Source organism: Vipera ursinii (assembly GCF_947247035.1).
Source record: "Vipera ursinii genome assembly, chromosome: 15".
Taxonomy (NCBI): domain Eukaryota; kingdom Metazoa; phylum Chordata; class Lepidosauria; order Squamata; family Viperidae; genus Vipera; species Vipera ursinii.
In genome coordinates, this window is record NC_139528.1 from 2,279,911 (window position 1) to 2,298,287 (window position 18,377).

General features: G+C 52.4%; 2 protein-coding genes across 2 annotated transcripts; one reads left to right on the forward strand and one right to left on the reverse strand.

Annotated features, from left to right (window-relative positions):
* Positions 1 to 1,379: 1,379 nt before the first annotated feature.
* On the reverse strand, positions 1,380 to 8,195 carry CHRNB2 (cholinergic receptor nicotinic beta 2 subunit; the record flags this gene model as incomplete). The annotated part of the gene is made up of 6 exons (XM_083373944.1): positions 1,380 to 1,535; positions 2,252 to 3,257; positions 4,046 to 4,155; positions 4,766 to 4,810; positions 5,280 to 5,425; positions 8,153 to 8,195. The coding sequence occupies 6 exons, from the start codon at positions 8,193 to 8,195 to the stop codon at positions 1,380 to 1,382; spliced, it is 1,506 nt and encodes a 501-aa protein (XP_083230070.1).
* Positions 8,196 to 11,167: 2,972 nt separating this feature from the next.
* UBE2Q1 (ubiquitin conjugating enzyme E2 Q1) lies at positions 11,168 to 17,992 on the forward strand. The gene is made up of 13 exons (XM_083374789.1): positions 11,168 to 11,398; positions 12,056 to 12,160; positions 12,284 to 12,388; positions 13,141 to 13,191; positions 13,767 to 13,907; positions 14,230 to 14,314; positions 14,446 to 14,506; positions 15,072 to 15,162; positions 15,260 to 15,318; positions 15,791 to 15,839; positions 15,959 to 16,054; positions 16,491 to 16,557; positions 17,270 to 17,992. Exons 1-13 carry the CDS (start codon positions 11,183 to 11,185, stop codon positions 17,299 to 17,301), a joined length of 1,158 nt encoding a protein of 385 aa, XP_083230915.1. The 5' UTR covers positions 11,168 to 11,182; the 3' UTR covers positions 17,302 to 17,992.
* Positions 17,993 to 18,377: the final 385 nt, after the last annotated feature.

The window sequence follows — 18,377 nt, forward strand, 5'->3', positions numbered from 1 at the left end:
ACCCACCCATAACAGCATCATCAAAAGACAAGAGTGCCCGTCTATGTGATCTATTTTATTGTTATTTCAAAACTAGCATCGGTCAGAGGATAGGAGGACGGGAAGACAGTCAAGGTTAACGGGTAGGCAACCTTGGCTCTTTTATGACTATAGCTGGCTCAGGAATTCTGGGAGTTCAAGTCCACGAGTTGTAAAAGAGCCAAGGTTGCCTACCCAATCATTTTTTTCTCTTCATTTCAGACTTGCACCCCCGAGCAGGTAAGCGAACCTCACCTGCCAGTTTATCCTGCCCAGAAGAATTTTTTTTAAAAAAAAAAATCAAATACAGATCATCCTCAGCTTACGATGATTTTGTTTTGTGACTCTTAGAGTTTACAATACTGCTGGGGGGGGGAGTTATGACTTATCCTCATGCTTACGACCATCGCAGCATCCGCTGTATTTAACGACGGCTCCCGGGGTCGTGTGATCCCCTTTTGAGACCACCTGACAACCAAAAGTCGACAGGGGAAGCCGGGTTTGCTTGATTCAGCAAAACAAAATGGTGGTAAAAGCGAGTGCGGCTTGCTTAACCGCCGCCTTGCTTAGCGTGTAAATTCTGATTCCGATTGTGGTCGGTAAGCTGAGGACTACCTGTAGTAACAGGTAGTCGGTAACAGCTAATTTGCCGCTGCAAAACCCATTCTTCTTGCAGCTTCATGGAGACATCCAGGAAAGATGGATATAATATATATATATTTCCTGAGTTGGGAGCTAATACCCCATAACTGGTCACTAAGCCATGGTTTGTTTATTTTTGAGAGAAGGACTAATCTACAATGCCCAACGGCACTTCCTGAAACTGCAGGAAGTGTCTCCACCACCCTTGGTCCATCTCCTCCTCCTCCTCCTCCAAAATGGAGGTCTTCCATCCTTGGTGAAACCAGCTTGCTCCTGAAAAGGTTTGGGGAAACCACCCATCCTCCCAACAGCCACCTCTTAGTAGGGCCTCAGGGTAGCAAGGGATACGGTTTGACCACCTTGGCTAGGAGAAACTTCTCTCTCGGCTGTTCCTTGCTACTCAAGCTGGTCCCCATAGGGCAGGGATGTGTGACTGGACACCCCCGTTGCAAGGAGGTCTGCTCAGCTGGTTGACCAGGTCATCCCGTTGGTCAACAGGCTTTTCCAGAGCAACAATGAACAGAATTTGTTGAGGTTCCCCTCAAGTTGTCTGTCTCCCTAGCCTTCCACCAAGGGCCAAGAGATGGCTGGGTTCAAGGTCTTTGGTCCCCTCTTGGTAGCCCCATGAGATGGTGTTCCCTGGGAGGAACCACGGGGGGGCGTCCCTTTCTCCCTCCTGATGCAGAAGACGACCACCCTTAGCCACCATGGGAAGTGGGCTAATTATGGTTTATTTGCAAGAGGGAGTTGGTGGCATAGTTCTGGAAGAGAGGCTGGAGGAACATCCCGATGGTGCCGAAGACGCAGACAAAAATGAAGATCCACAAGAAGAGACGGTCAATCACCATCGCTACGTATTTCCAGTCCTCGCTGACCTACAAAGGGGACAACAAACAGAGATTAGCACCCTCTAGTGGATCTTCTTGGAAGCTGCCTCCGACCGCCCTCTACAGGTAGTGGCGGCGATGGTTACCATCTTGGCTTATTTGGGCCAAAGTAAGGCTAAAACTAATTGCAATTTCTTTCCGCACGCCAAAAAATTCTGCTTAGGGGGTGTTATTTTTCGTGAATGTGTTGTTGTTTTTTTTTAAAAAAAATGATTTAACGGGAGTTTTCTTGGTAACATTTCCCCAAAAGATTTGGCCACTGTTTCCTGCCTAGGAGAGGAATTGAGAAACCCAAGGTCACCCAGCTGGTTTCATTCCCAAAGCAGAACTATAACTCACGATCGCCCGGTTTCCGAGCCAGCATCTTCAACACTACACCAAACTGGCTCCATCACTTTATGCTGCTGATTAGAGACTTTGAAACTTCTAGAATGCTGTTTTTCAACCCTTAGCAACTTTAAGAGCTTTGGACTTCAGCTCCCAGAATTCCCAGCTTTATAAGGTATGGACTCCCAACTCCCAGATTTCTATGCCACGAATTGCATGCTGGCTGAGGAATTCTGGGAGTTGAAGTCCATCGCTCTTAAAGCCGCCAAGGTGGAGTTCTACAAGTCTTGGAATGGCCTCCAACAAAGCCAAAAATGACACTGCACGATATCGGAGCAGAGGTGCTCGCTTTATGACCGACCCCTCGGTGGACTCACGCTCTGATCGTTGTCTTCACTCTTCATGTGGTCGGCGATGAAGCGCACCCCGTCAATCGCCTCCTCCAGCCCGCAGCAGCAGGCTTCCTGATTGGGCGCCGCTTGGCCCAGCTGCTCCCGAAATCCGTTGACCCCATCAGAACTTTCGGTGAAGGTCTGCCCGCCGCTGCTGCTCCTGGTCGCAAACGTCTTGACGGTGGACGGGTTGACGTAGCAGGTGCAGGAGCGGGTCCCTCCTTGGAGGAAGAAGCCGCCCAGCGCCCGTTCCTGGCTTTGCCGCTTCTGCCGCAGCTGCTGGCGGGCGCAGCTCTGGCGGGGCTGCTTGAGGAAGAGCAAGGTGGGCAGCTTCTCCAGGAAGACCACCTTTACCCAGGGGGGCATGGTGTGGGTGGTGGGGGAACGGTGGTGGACGTTGAGCACGCAGACGCTGGTGACGATGGAGAAGGTGACCAGCACCATAGTGAACATCAGGTACTTGCCGACCAAGGGCACGTCCAAGGAGGTGGGCGGCACAATTTTGGAGATGAGGAGCAGGAAGACGGTGAGGGCCAGAAGGACCGAGATGCAGAGCGTCATCTTCTCCCCGCAGTCGGAGGGCAAGTAGAAGACCAAGATGGCCAAGGAGGTGATCAGGATGCAAGGGATGATCAGGTTGATGGTGTAGAACAGCGGCTTCCGGCGGATGATGAAATCGTAGGTGATGTCCACGTAGGTCGAGTCGTTGGGGTTCTCGTTGCGCCGTCCCGGCAGAGCGATGATGTCCCACTCGCCGCTGGGGGTGAAGTCATCCAAGCTGGCCACTTCACTCTTCAGCACCAGGTCGATCTCCGTCCGGTCGTAGGTCCAGGAGCGGAACTTCATGGTGCAGTTCTGTTGGTCGAAGGGGAAGTGCTTGACCTCGATCTTGCAAGCGCTCTTGTAGATGGCTGGAGGGAGCCAGAAGATGCTCCCATCGTAGGAGACCACCGCGTTCGAGTAGAAGGACACCTCATACATGCCGTCCGCACTGGAGACGGGGAAGAGCAGAAGTCAAAGGGCGACTGCAACAGCGCTTAGAGCAGGGATCTTCAAAGTTGGCCCCTTTATGACTTGTGGACTTGTGGACTTCAACTCCCAGAATTCAGTGCACACTGGCTGAGGAATTCTGGGAGTTGAAGTCCACAAGTCATAAAGGGGCCAATTTTGAAGACCCCTGACTTAGACTTGTATATCGCTTCACGGTGCTTTACAGCCCCTCTCTAAGCAGTTTATAGAGTCAGCTGGGAAGGGAGGGAGGGAGGAAGGAAGGAAGGAGGAAGGAGGGATTAGAGGGGAAGGGGAAGGAAGGAAGGATTATAGCCCTGTCTAAGAGGTCTACAGAGTCAGTGTATTGACCCCAACAATCTGGGTCCTCATTTTACCGACCTCAGAAGATTGGAAGGCTGGGTCAACCTTAAGCCTGTCAGGATCGAACTGCTGGCAGTGGGCAGAATTAGCCTGCAATGCTGCATTCTAACTACGGGGAAGGGAAGGAAGGGAGGGCAATAGCACTTGGACTTAAATACCACTTCATGGTTCTCTACAGCCCTCTCTAAGCAGTTTACAGAGTCAGCATATTGATTCCTCCCCCCCCCCCAATCTTGGTCCTCATTTTACCGACCTCAGAAGGACAGACGGCTGAGTCAACCTTGAGCTGGTCAGGATCGAACCGCCCAACTGCAGGCAGTCAGCAGACGTAGCCTGCAGTGCTGCACTCTAACCGCTGCGCCAACGCCGCTCTCCTGGCTTAGGAGTAACCCCCTCCTGGTGACTTACTTGTTGTAAAGCACCACATCTGGCAGCCAGATGTGTTTGGAAGGCAGCCGCACCTTCTTCATGTCGTCGAACTCTTCCGGGTTCCATGTCAGGCGATAGTCTTCCCATTCCTGGAGGGGTGGAGACCACAGAGCCCTCCTCTTGAGGCTGTCGCTCAAGTTCGTGACGGGTCCCACCGACCAACTCCCCGTCTCCCGCTCTTGGCTTTGGGCTGCCTTCGTCAAAATTTTGGCTCGGACAAGTTGGAACGTGCAGAGGACCTTCTGGAGAACCAACAGTGGTCCCGCGATGGGAGAGAGGTGTCCTCCGGAGAAGTCAAAGCTCTTTCCCCCCCCCCGGAGAACAAGCCTCGGAGGAAGAAGACCTTGCTTCAGAGTTCTGCCTCGCGGACCCTGCCACTCATCGAGGGGTTAGTCTAGATGGCCTCCCAGTGTCCCCTCCCCGCTTCATGCCTCTCTGGTCCTTAAGCATCGATCCGTTCTGTGCAACCGATTTGCCCAAGCCTTAGAGCACAGGGGTCTTCAAACGTGGCCCTTTTATGACTGGTGGACTTCAACTCCACGCGTGCCTGGCTGAGGAATTCTGGGAGCTGAAGTCCGCAAGTCATCAAAGGGCCACGTTTGAAGACACACACACACACACACACACACACACACACACACACACGCCTTAGAGGTACGTTTATCTGCGTGAGCCTGGAAAAGGAGGGACGGGTCTTACCTGCGTTAACCATACGTTCGTAGTCATGATTTGCTCTCGTTCGTGCTACAAATAGAAATGGGAGGGAGGATAGGAAATAATCCCCCCCCCAAAAGAGAGTGGGTGAACAGGCATGATCCGGACAGTAGGCAAACCCCAATATCAGGTTCCCCGCCCCCAAGTCTAGCAGGTTTCTAATTCAAACAGCCTCTGATGGGCAGAATTGCGGTTATAATTCTAGTCCCTCCTTAGGCATGGAAGCTGGCTGGGTGACTCTGGGCCCATCACCAGGAGACGGCGAGTTCTAGTCCCGCCTTAGCCATGAAAGCCGGCTGGGTGACATTGAGCCATTCCTTCTCCCTCAGCCCAACCCACCTCCCAGGGTTGTTGTGGGGAAATAGGAGAAGGAAGAACTGCTATGCCTGGTGACAGCCTTGCATTCTGTATTGAAAAGGTGAAAGATCCGTCTTGGAGATCTTTATGAGAAAGATTAAATGTGGGGCATTAAAAAAAGAAGAACGGAACCCATACAAACCACGCTGATGAGCTGGGCCAGGGATACCATCAGCTGCACCGTGACCAACTCGGAGCCATTGGTGGCCGGGCGGATGAGTTTGTTGTACCGGGAAGGATCTAGAAGATGCTCCACCAGCCGTTCCTCCGTGTCGGTCCCGAGACCCCCTGCCAACCACGCGGGGTCCGTTAGAACTTTTTAACTTTTAACTTTTAACATGTATTAATTACTACGGGCATAGTTGTTTAATCACTTTTTAATTTTTGTATCCTGTTTTTTATTATGTATTGCCCTGTTCACCGCCCTGAGTCCTTCGGGAGAAGGGCGGTATACAAATTAAATTATTAAATTAAATTAAATTAATTATTAGAAGCCAGTAAAAGCTGCCACCTTCTGGCAGGCTCCGAATTCAGATCTCCCAAACTGGAGCATGCGGGCAGGATTAGAACTTGGCTCTATTGTACAAAAACTCCCTCCCTCCCTCCCTCTCTCTTCTCTCTCTGTTTATGTCCCCCTTTCTCTCTCTCTGTCTCTCCCTCCTTCACTTCCTCTTTCTTTCTCTCTTCCTCCCTCCCTCTCTCCTTTCTCTCTCTCTCTCCCCCTTTCTCTCTCTCTCTCTCCCCCTCTTTCTCTCTTTTTTAATTTCCAGCCTGGAAATTTTATTATTATTATTATTATTATTATTATTATTATTATTATTATTATTATTATTAATCTATTATTCATTAAACGTATACACCACCCGTCTCGCTGTTTTGGAGTAACAGCGGAAGGTAGACTACCTCTGAGGCTGGAGGCTTCATTGACCTTGTTAGCGAAGAAGAGTCTGAGAGAATCAGGGCAGAGCCGAAATTCCCTTCCCAAAATAGCTGCCCTGGAATACGTTGGGGAACCAGGGAACAGTTCGTTTATATTCTCCGGCAATCCGATTCTCATCTCTTTGGAATTCCCCAGTGGCCGTTGTGAGTAATCTCTCTGCCGCTCTCTGTTCTGCTTGCCAAAAGAGGCAGCGTCATTCGAATTTCAGGAAAAAGATGCAGAGGAATCCACCTCTTGAGCCAGGACCCCCAGCCCCCCTTTTTTTTTCTACAGCCCGCCCCCCCCCCAAGGAGCCTCTTTGCCTGAAGAAATTTTGCCTGCGCAATAGCCACAAAATCAGCAATGGGGTTTTTGATCCTTCCAAGGCAGGAAATCTAAAAATGCTGGAATCAAAAGCCCTCAAGTGGATCCCAGCTTGTCTGAGAACCCACTGGAACCAAACCTTAGTCTCTCTGATCCAGTTTGGGTTGCCCCGATGAAAGGATACCGAGGAAGAGAGATGAGAAGGATGACGGAGAGAGAGTGAGGGGCTTGGGGGTTTCACCCTAGGAGGAACGGTCTAAAAACTGGGCCTGTTCAGCTGAAAGAAGAGAAACTTGAGGCCAACTTGAAGCAAACTGGAAATAGGATATTTCCTTACTGGGAGAGCTGGGGAGCAGCTGAACCACGAACTGGTTCCTGGGACTCTGGGTTTTGAGCAAAGGTTAGACAGCCATTTGCCCGAAGGTTTTCCTTCGGGGCTGGACTAGAAGACCTCCAAGGTCCCTTAAGGTTGTCTCCAATCGTAAGGATTCTCTTACGATTCTCTAAAATATAAAACAAAATCCTGTTCAAACCGGTTGAAATGATGCAGTTAAGGATGGTTGCCGTCCTAGGAAAACCTGGCGTCTTTCTTAACTCCCTTGATTTGAAGCAAGGAGAGAGGTTACTCTCCTGAAAGGGTGTACTACAAGTCCCATCATTCACATCCTGGACGTCAACAGCCCAAGCTGGCCCCTTGGATTAACTCTCGCCTAGCGGACGAGGGCAGAAGGACAGCAGGAAGACCCATCCCCGGGAACGAGTAGAAGATCTCTAAGGTCCCTTAAGAACTGGTGGTGTGATGGGTTGGTTGATCCTATCAAAGTCACCCTATCTTCAAGGGAGGAATCCAGATTATCCCCCGGCAGCTAAAAGATGCAATCGGTTTAGCAAAATCACTGGAAGGAATCCTCCATTGCTTGGATCTATTTATTGAAATGATGATCAGAAGATGTCTCTCCTTGGATCCTACCGGTTATTTTCCCTCTTGAGGGACAGCTTCCCCCCCCCACCTTGCGCTGTCAATCTGCAAAATATGTAATTCTCACAGTGCAATTTAGGTATATTTAACCATGTAGTATGGCTGTAGTATTTCCTTCTTGTTATCTTCTTTACTCCCACCCTCTTATTGAGATCATGGTGATGGTGGTGATAATGAGCATTCTGTTGCTTTGCATATACGGTGAGAGTTTCTCCACCAGAGGCAAATTCCTTGTGTGTCTACACACTTGGCCAATAAAGAATTCTATCCTTATTCTTATTCCTATTCCTATTTTATTGTTATTCTATTCTATTCTTATTCCTATTCTATTCTGTTCTATATTCTGTTCTATTCTATATTCTGTTTTATATTCTGTTCTATTCTATTATATTCTATTCTTCATTCCATTATTCTATTCTATTTTCTAATCTACTGTATATTCTATTCTATTCTATTCTATTCTATTCTATTCTATTCTATTCTATTCTATTCTATTCTATTCTATTCTATTCTATTCTATTCTATTCTATTCTATTCTTTTTTTAGGACATGGCCTTCCCATTTCAAACCCCAGGGAGAAGGGGAAAGAGGGCCTAGCTGCTAGAGTCCTTACGTTAATTGAGTCACTGAGGAGTCTTGGAGCCCACCAACAATAGCCATTCTCTTCCGCTTGGAATAGGCTACCCTCTTCTGCTCCCTCTGGGCAGGGGAAAACAAAGAAGGCCCTCCTCCCCATTTCAAACAAAGGCCTGGATTCACGTGAACGAAGGGGTGCCGAAAACCACACACTCACTTCTCAGGATCCCCAGGAGGCAGAGGCAGGCGAGGAGAGCCATGGAGGATGGGTTCATCTTCTCTTCGGAAGGAGCATCCCTTTTCACCCCCTGGGGGCCTTCAGCAGCTTAGGCTCCAATAAGAGGAGGGTGGGTGGAGGGCAGGGAAAGTGTGTGTGTGTGTGTGTGTGTGTCTCCAAGGTGGGTGGGGGCGTCGTCCTTCTACTCTGCCTACCCTCCCCTCTTCAAAAAAAAAAGGGGGGGCTTTCCCCACCGCGCCGCTGTCCGTGGTGCTGAAATCCAAGCGCCTCTTCTGCTGCGCTCTCCGTGGTGCTGAACCGTCTCTGGGGCAGCTGCGCCGTGCAGCGGTGGGCAGTCCCAAAGACCGTCCTCTTCCTCTTCCTCCTCTTCTTTTTCCTCCTCCTCCTCCTCCTCCTCCTTCTCCTCCACCCCAAAGCGCAGGAAAAAGGGAGGCCAAGCTGCTTGTTCTCTGGACCTGACGGTGCTTCTGGATTCTCTACATTAGGTATCCTCGCCAAGGCCTTGGCATCACCGCCTCTGCTTGACGCAGCAAGGAAGACGCCATCCCCCTTGGCGCTGGAAGGGGAGGGGGCAGTTCCTTCTGCTGGCTTGGATTCTCCCAAGAGCTGGGGGAGTCAGGGATCGCCCCACACGCCCCTCCCCCACCCGGCGGAAAAAAAAATCACTGCTTGCCTTAAAAGCGTGTTTTTTTTTTAGTCTCCAAGTCAAGAGACAAAGATGCTGAAATGGAAAGGCTATTTTTAGGCTAAGCGGGATGGCCTTAAATTGGTTTAAAAGAGGGGAAGTTGATAAAAGAGATTTTTCTTTTTCTTTTTTTAAAGTCGATGTGGTAGAATTAGCCTTGGGGTTTAGGCCTTGGAGGGTTTTTGTTTGTTTATTCAAGCCATCTCAAATAAGTGATGCTGGAGATTGAAGGGTGGCAAAATCAATTAAACACCGAATTGCAATCACAAAACTACAGCAATTCCTCGACTTTCCACAGTTCATTTAGTGGCTGTTCGAAATTACAGCGACACCCCCCCCCAAAAAAAAAGGGACTTATGACGGTTTTTCACGCTGATGACCGTTGCAGCATCCCCATGGTCAGGGGATTCAAATTCAGATCTTTGGCAACTGTCTCATATTTATGACGGTCGCGGCATCCCAGGGCCACGTGATTCCCTTTTGCGATCTTCTAACAAGCAAAGGTTCCCCTGTTTGAGCAGGGGGCTGGACTAGAGGACCTCCAGGGTCCCCTCCAGCTCTGTTCTCTTCTAAAGTCAATGGGGAAGCCCGATTCACTTTACAACTGTGTTACTAACTTAACAAGTGCAGTGATTCCTTAACCATTGTGGCAAGAAAAGTCGTAAAATGCGGCAAAATGCAGTTAGCAACATAAATTTTGGGCTCGATTGTAGCCCTAAGTCGGGGACGGCCTAGATGCCTATAGGAGCTGGGAAAAATAACCATAAATATTAATACAGGCAGGAAATGAGGCCCTTCGCACCTTCACGACCTTAGGCCCAGCAGCATCACCACTTTCTCTGGCTGCCAGAAAAGTAGGCCATGCTCATCCAATTGAGATTTTTAAGCTTTTAGCACTTTTTCTTCTTTAACATACTTGAATCTGAAAAGCTGGCTCCAAAAGGGCATTTCCCAGGACAGTTGCTAAGAGCGTGTAAGCGTAAAGCTTACAAATTCAAAAAACCCCAAAGGAATGGCTGCTTAGTGGGTTTGGAGGTTTTTTTTAATAAGGTGCCCCGAGGTGGGGTGGGGGGCTGAAGTGTTAGCGCCCCCCCCCCAAAAAAAAATAAGCTGTCACCAATAGCTGTTGCAACACATCGGGCCGGGCGGATCTCTGCGACGCCAGAGGTTGAATTTTTCTCCTTTTCGATGCGAAGACAGGACCTGGAGGGGTGTGGACGATGGATCTGATGCGTTTGTGGTTTCTTGACTCAGCTGGGCAATTTCTCACACAGGGTGAGGGAAGTCCTTTGCAGAACGGGAGAGGGCAGGCTGCTGACTCCTTTGCAATCTGGTGTGGTTTTGTAACACAACAGATTTGGGTTGGGGAGACCCAGAGTGCGTTCAACGCGGGCGGGGGGGATGACTCTGAGCCAGCCTCTCTTGACTTACAACCACAAATAGGGCCCATCATCTCTTTTGCTAAGTGAGACGTGACTTTGCTGCTTGGAAGGTCGCAAAAGGGCATCGCACGACCCCAGGACTCTGCCACCGTCGTAAGTCTGAATCCGTTGCCGAGCGTCCGAATTTCAATCACGCAACAAGCGACACTGGGCAGTGCACCGCAAGGCTAAACTACGTTGAGATGTCAGGCTGTTGTTTTATGTCAAGATCCCTGTTTGGGATGCTTTAGTTTTAACGATGGGATTGCTGGTTGCAGCCTACAATCAGTCAAACATCCGCTGCAAATTCCTTTGGGCTCTCCACCTATCAGCCCAGTCTGCAGCTGTAATCCGATCCCGGGTCAACGCATCTTCTAATCTCAGCACAATTTCAGAGCGGGCAACTAAATTTCATTTTTGATGTGTGCCGTTGCGCCCACGGTAAAAAAAGAAAAAGTGACAATAAAGATGATCTTTTTCAGGCTTTTCTTCCGCCCTCCTGCAGGGGCCGCTATAAAGCAGCGCTGCCCTTCTTTCCTCGCCGAGAGCCATTCTCCGTGATTGCCGGGCGCCGGGCCGCTCTCGCCGCTCATGTTCCTCATCTTTAGGGGCGTCTCTATGTTCAAAGATGGCGTCCGCCCCTTCCGCCCGGGACGGGAAGCGCCCGTTACTATGGCGACGGCGTCCCGTTAGAGGCCTACCAGGCCTGCCCCTTTCTATCTCCGCCGCCGGGGCTCCGCCTCTTCCTCCCTCTCTCCGTTGGGGCTGCGCGCGCCGCCAGGGCTGGGCGGGGCGTGCGGTGCGGCGTCACTTCCGGCTGCGGGCCCTTCCCGGCCGCCATCTTGCGGTGTGGGGGGACGCGGGGGCCCCGGCGGCGGCGGCGGGGGGCCGCTCGATGGGACGATGCAGCGCGCGGGGCCGGGCGGGGCGGGGCCTGGCGCGGCGGGGGCGGGGCCGGGGCGCGCGCTGCTGAGGCGGGAGCTGCGGCTGCTCGAGTCCATCTTCCACCGCGGCCACGAGCGCTTCCGCATCGCCCGCGCCTGCCCCGACGAGCTGGGCTGCGAGTTCCTGCCCGGGCCGGCCGGGGGCGGGCCGGTCCGTATCCATGGCAACATCACGGTAAGGGCTTTCTCCCTTCCCCCCCCCCCCCGTTTCCCCCGGGAGGGAGAGAGAGGAGGAGGCCCGTCGCTCCAAGCGGGCCGGCTGGGCGGGGCTTAGCCCAGGGGCGGGGCTTGAGGGGACTCCAGGTCCCATCGTCCCCGGCCGAGGGAGCCCCGCCCAAGAAATTCGGCCCAGCAGGGAGGGAAGCCTTGTTGGATGATGGGTTTCGGTTGCTCTGGCTTGCCTCCTTTGTCCCTGGGACTACAAGTCCCATCGCTGCACGCCCTGGACTCCTCTCTCTTGGCTGCGGCTCCCCTTTGAAAAGTGCTCCTCCTCCTCCTCTTGGACTACATCTCCCATCCCAGCATCTCCTCCCTCCCACTCCTCCTGTATTCCATCTCCCATCCTTGCAGTCCCTTCGTTGGACTACACATCCCATCCCGCCTCTCTTGGATTCCAACTCCCACCCGCGCATCCCCCTTCTTCTCCACCTTTGGACTACCCATCCCAGCGTCCCCTCCACTTGCACTACACTCCCCATCCTGGGCCCCTCCTCTCCTGGACTACACCCCCCCCATCCCAGCACCCCCACTTCCCACCCTGGCAGATGGGCCTCCCCGCAGCGGCCCCTCCCCCTGGGCCTGGCACCTGACCGCCCCCCCGTGCTCCCCCCAGGAGGCCTATCCGGCGGTTCCCCCCATCTGGTCGGTGGAATCGGAGGACCCCAACCTGGCGGCGGTGTTGGAGAGGCTGGCCGACGTAAAGAAGGGCAACACATTGGTGAGCCAGCGGGCAGGGGGGGGGCAGTTGGGGGGGAGCTCGGTTGGAATTCCAGCTTGGGGGGGGCTGGGCTGGCCGATCCCCTCCCCACCCTGATTTCCCCCCCCCATTTCTGTCCGTCAGCTCCTGCAGCACCTGAAACGCATCATTTCCGACCTCTGCAAACTCTACAATCTTCCTCAGCATCCAGATGTGGAGATGCTGGATCAGCCCTTACCTGCTGAACAGGTGAGCCTCCCTGATGACCCGCCCCCTCCTCCTCCTCCCCCCCCCCCAGAGCTGGTCCCTTGGGGTGGACGGGTGTCCCCTGAGCCTGGGAAACCACCCAGGGTTTGCCTCCGCAACGTACAGGGAGTCCTCAAACTTACGACGCTTCGTTTAAGGACTGTTATTTTATTACAAGCTGAGTAATCTGGTTGTGCGTACGGACAGTCCTCCGCTCGCAACATTTAGTGACCCGTCTGAAAGCAGCGACTTGGGAATGTTTTCCACACTTACGACCGTCGCAGCGTCCCCAGGGTCACGTGATCAAAATTCAGGCCCTGGCCACATGATCAAAATTCGGACCCACGGCCACTAGTTTGTATTTACGATGGTCACAGTGTCCCCCCCCCCGGGTCACGTGATCCCCTTCGGCGACCTATTGACCAGCAAAGTCCACAGGGGGAAGCCGGGTTCACTTAACAACTGGGTGGCTCATTTAACGACTGCGGTGACTCCCTGAACAATTGTGGCAAGGAAGGTCCTCCAATGGGGCCAAACTCAACAAGCGTCTCGCTTAGCGACAGACGTTGTGGGTGGAGGACTGCCCGTTATTTGCCTGGCAATCTTCCCTTGGGCCCTTTGACTGGGAGGGAGATCCTGGCAGCCCAGCTGGAATCTGCAGGTGCGGTTGGGAGACTGACTTGGAGAGATCTGTTAGAAGGGGGATCCCTCGCTTGGGACCAGCCGATCCCATCTTGTTTTCCCTTTGCTTGCAGAACACGCAGGAAGACGTGTCCTCGGAAGAGGAAGACGAGGAGATGCCCGAGGTACCCACTCCGGTTTTGACACCTACACCCCTAGATTGAAATTTATATTTATTTGTTGAAATTATTAGCTGCCCATCTTCTATATACATATATACAAGTACGTGTGTGTGTGTGTGCCCAAACTGCGACCCAAAACCCACTTGTGTATTGTCGGGTGCCGGGAGGGTGTGGCCAAACAAACTCGGAGTTCTTGGGTATGGTTAGGAAGGCACTGACTTTCCTAGGCTGCCCCATCTATATTTCCTGGTAAAATACACAGATGATTTTAACTTTATTTTTATCTTAATTTCTGTACTTATTATATGTTTTGTTGTTAGCCGCCCTGAGTCCTTCGGGAGATAGGGCGGGATATAAATCCCATCAATCAATCAATCAATCAATAAATAAAATCCCATTGGAGGAAAATTCCACTTAGGGTTAGGGTTAGGTCACCATGGACTCATAGAGCAAAATGGACATTGCCAACAAACTCGGAGTTCTTGGGTCTGGTTAGGAGGGCACTGACTTTTCTAGGCTGCCCTATCTTATGTTTCCTGGTAAAATACATGGGGAAATCCCGGCCCCTCCCCCTCCAGGACACGGAAGAGCTGGACCACTACGAAATGAAGGAGGAAGAGCCGGTGGAAGGGAAGAAGGCCGAAGATGACGGGATCGGCAAGGAGAACTTGGCTATTCTTGAGAAAATCAAAAAGAATCAGAGGCAAGATTACTTAAATGTACGTGTCGCCAGGGGGAGGGAGGGCAGTGTGGGGGGGGAACCTTGGGACTGGGGGGGAGGGAGGGACGGAGTAGTCTTGGGGGGTCCTTGCCTGCCCACACCAGACCTGGGACTCCAAATCCCATAATTGGGGATGACTCGTCCACTGTGGGGGGGTCACAATTTCCGGAGGTTCACCCCACGGTCCGCCAGTCTCCCTCCCCACTCCTTCCTTGAACTGCCTCACTAGATGACCTCTGGGAGCCCCTCCCCCCAAATCGATCCCATTGGGGTGATGAAATGTCCCCCCCCTTTTTTTTTAATCCACCCCCACCCCCCAGGGAGCGGTGTCTGGGTCCGTGCAGGCCACCGACCGGCTAATGAAGGAACTCAGGGATATTTACCGATCGGCAAGTTTCAAAGGAGGTGAGTATCGGGGGGGGGGGGGAAGAGGGGATGGGGGACCCCTTGCTTTGAACTTTTTTTGGGGGGGGGGCTCCGCAGGGCCCTGTTCCGCCTGCCTCTAAGCTCCCTCCCTCCTTTTCCCCCGTCCCCAGGAAACTATGCAGTTGAACTCATGAACGACAGCCTCTACGATTGGAATGTGAAACTGCTGAAGTAAGTCACCCATTCGCTAACTTTATTAATTCAATTTTATAATGCCCCCCCCTCCTCCTTCCCCCAAACCGCCCCCGGGAAAGCGGCTCCGGATGGCTTTCCCGAGCGATCAAATCCTGAAAATGAAACCGCCAAAATGAAGCGAGGTCAAATAACACGTAAACGGTTTTCCTTTACTGACCGTTACAACGGCACGGGGGGGGGGGGGAGAAAGTGACTTGGGGACCGTTTTTTGCACTCAAGACCGTTGCAGCATTCCCACCCCCCACCTCCCAGGAGTCACGCGATCAACATTCCCATGCTTGGCAACTGACGGTTGCAGAGTCCCGGGTTCAAGTGATCCCCCTTTTGCGACCTCTCAATCAATGGGGAAGCCAGGTGCATTTTAAGAACCAGAATGGTCCTAAAATGAGGCAAAGCTCAACAAGTGCCTCGCTCACAAGTGAAACGGGCTTCCTCGTGGTCGTACGTCGGGGAACAGCTGGACGTGACTTCAGCCGCTTCCCATTTGCCTCCCGGATGCCACAACAAGTTTTTTTTTTGTCTCTCTCTTTCCCCCCCGCAGGGTGGATGAGGATAGCGCCTTGCATAGCGACCTGCAGATCCTGAAAGAGAAGGAAGGGGCCGATTTCATTCTGCTCAACTTCACCTTTAAGGTCAGGCTGGCCGGCCACACACTCCCCCCCCCAGGGGTGGGGGTGGGCAAACAGAACAGGCTTGCTCAGTCTCCCCCCCCCGCCTTTCTTCCTTCAGGATAACTTCCCCTTCGACCCCCCCTTCGTAAGAGTGGTGTCGCCCGTGCTGTCGGGAGGGTGAGTATCTCCCGTCGGTTGGCGGAGGTTGCCGTCACAGAGGCCGCTTTGGTCTACAAACCGGGAGACGGGGAGTTCCAGTCCCGCCTTAGCCAGGAAAGCCAACTGGGGGACTTTGGGCCAATCACCAGGAGATTGGGAATTCTAGTCCCGCCTTAGCCAGGAAAGCCAACTGGGGGACTTTGGGCCAATCACCAGGAGATTGGGAATTCTAGTCCCGCCTTAGCCAGGAAAGCCAACTGGGGGACTTTGGGCCAATCACCAGGAGATTGGGAATTCTAGTCCCGCCTTAGCCAGGAAAGCCAACTGGAGGACTTTGGGCCAATCACCAGGAGATTGGGAATTCTAGTCCCACCTTAGCCAGGGAAGTTGGCTGAATGACTTTGAGCCAATCACCAGTTGGTTGTGAGTTCTAGTCCCGCCTTAGCCAGGAAAGGCAACCGGGGGACTTGAATCGTCTCTTTCCCTTCAGGTACGTCTTGGGGGGAGGAGCCATCTGCATGGAGCTTCTGACCAAGCAGGTGAGCGGGGAAGGGGTGCAGCCGGGGGTTGGGGCTGGGTTGGGGTCCTAGAGAGATTGCGGGGGGAGAGAAGGATCCCTCTTCCCCTCCGAATGACTCCTTGACCGTCTCCTCGGCAGGGCTGGAGCAGCGCTTACTCGGTGGAGTCGGTCATCATGCAGATCAGCGCCACCCTGGTCAAGGGCAAAGCCAGAGTCCAGTTTGGCGCAAACAAAGTGAGCGATGGCGGGGGTGGGGGCGGCTTCCTTCCCTCCCTCCCTCCCTCCCCTTCTTCCTTCCTCCCTTCCCCTCTCTTAAGCCACCATCTTGGATCTCGGCCAACCTGGCTTGTTTTGAGAGTATTGGGATTAAACCTGGACCCGCAACGGACCCATCCTGGCCTGTAGCGGTTTCATGCTCTTTGCTTTTTGAAAGCACTTAAAAAGTTCGCCTCTACCTTTTTTTTTTAACACAAAGAACTCAAGCTGTCGAACTAACCTTTCCTCCTCCTCCTCCCCATGACAACCCTGTGAGGTGGACCGCGTCACCTATCCCTGCGACTAGCCCTCTCGTTTCCCCGCCGCCCCTCCCCCCCCCCCCGTTTCTCTCTCTTCCCGTCAAGATTGTTTTCGGCCAGGATCAACCTGTTTTCCCGTCTTCTCTTTCCCCCAGAATCAGTACAGCTTGACGAGAGCCCAGCAGTCCTACAAATCCCTAGTTCAGATCCACGAGAAGAACGGTAAGTCCTCGTTTTGCAACACTCCGCCCCCAGATAGTCGTATCTTGGTGGAGAGCCTTGGTGGAGCAGTTGGCTAATGCCTCCTTAAGTAACACCAGCTGCCTGCAATTAGTGCAGGTTCGAGTCCCACCAGGCTCAAGGTCGACTCAGCCTTCCATCCTTCCCAGGTAGGTAAAATGAGGACCCAGATTGTTGGGGACCATTAAGCTGACTTTGTAATAATGCCTCTTGGGGGGGCCCCAAAAGCCCTAATAAGCAGGCATATACATAGAATGAAGGCTACTGCTAAGCTTGTAAGCCGCCCTGAGTCTTCGGAGAAGGGCAGGATATAAATGGAATTAAATTAAAATAAAATAAAATAAAATTAGTGCAGGTTCACATCCCACCAGGCTGAAGGTTGGCTCAGCCTTCCATCCTTCCCAGGTAGGTAAAATGAGGACCCAGATTGTTGGGGACAATTAAGCTGACTTTGTAATAATGCCGCTTGGGGTGTGTGTGAAAGCCCTAATAAGCAGGCATATACATAGAATGAAGGCTACTGCTAAGCTTGTAAGCCGCCCTGAGTCTTCGGAGAAGGGCGGGATATAAATGTAATAAATAAAATAAATCTCCGGGACCGCCTGCATCCAGAAACCCATCCGCCCCCCATTGACGTCATCCGGTCCGTGGCTCCGTCCTGAAACGGTGTTTTGTTTGCCTCCCTTCCTCCCAGGCTGGTACACGCCCCCCAAGGAAGACGGGTAGCCGCGGCGTCGATGGAGCAGGGACCCCCACACCCCGGACAACCCCCCCCTCCTCCTCCCCCGTCGCTGGACGCTGTGCTCGGATGGCCTCTGAGGACTTTTTTTTCTCTGCCTGGACTCTCCGTCAGCTCTTTGAAAGAGCGTCTGCGATGGCCTCTGGCCTTGGGCTCCTTATAAACATTGGTGGTGAGCGGCCCAAGCCTCATTCGGACCTTCGCTGGCAGGCGATTCTCTCTCCCCCTCACTCTTATTAAATGGGGGAGGGGGGAAAGGAAGGAAGGAAGAATGAAAGAAAAAAAGAAAGCCCCACGCTCACCCACGTGAAAACTCCTGAAATTTTTCCTCTTCTGGCTTCTGCTGCTGCGGTTCTTTAAAAACACACACACACACACAAAAAAAAAAACCCACAAAAAAAAATGCTCTTCCTTCCGCGCTGGATTTAATTTATTTTCTTAATTTTCTTTTTCACGTACACGGCTTCCCTCCTCTTCCATTTCTTCTTCCCCTTCCTCAGCCCACCTGGCCTTTTATTTCTTATTTCTTTTCTTTTTTTTTCCTTCCCCCCCTCCCCTCTCTCTCTATTCTCCCCCCCCCACCTTTCGTTTCGTTTTGGTTACAGTGTATGATGGATGTCTATGGGGAAAAAATATGTATCTTTGGAAAAAAAAAACAATTACATTTGTTAATTTCAAGGGGGTCTGGCGGTAGCTCTGTCCGTGAAAGGGGGGGGTGAGGACGGCGGTGTGGGGGGCTCACACACACACACACACAGAGACGCACACGTACGGGGGGGGGGAAAAGCCTGGGGGATAATTTTTTTCCTTCTGGCTCGTCCCCCTGCCCATTTCTTGGCTAGCAAAAGGAGAAAATGGCCCAAAATATAAGGCTTCAAATTTCAGAAGCAAATCTGCCTTTTGTTCCTCTTGCTAAGGGCAAAAAAAATAATAAACCCCCCCCCCCCTATTCCCTGGGTCCTTGCTTAACGTCCAAAAGGATTTTGGAGGGTAAGCCGTGGCAGGCATTAAAAGTGGAAGGCCCGGTGGCCTGATTTTTTTTTATTTTGGGACTGTTTTCACC

What these genes read in the sequence shown, in the direction of transcription:
- UBE2Q1 (XM_083374789.1), top strand. Translation starts at nt 11,183, where the DNA reads ATGCAGCGCGCGGGGCCGGGCGGGGCGGGGCCTGGCGCGGCGGGGGCG. An exon ending in AGCCCTTACCTGCTGAACAG is followed by an intron (nt 12,389 to 13,140) that starts GTGAGCCTCCCT and finishes CTTTGCTTGCAG; the next exon opens with AACACGCAGGAAGACGTGTC. An exon ending in TGGAATGTGAAACTGCTGAA is followed by an intron (nt 14,507 to 15,071) that starts GTAAGTCACCCA and finishes TCCCCCCCGCAG; the next exon opens with GGTGGATGAGGATAGCGCCT.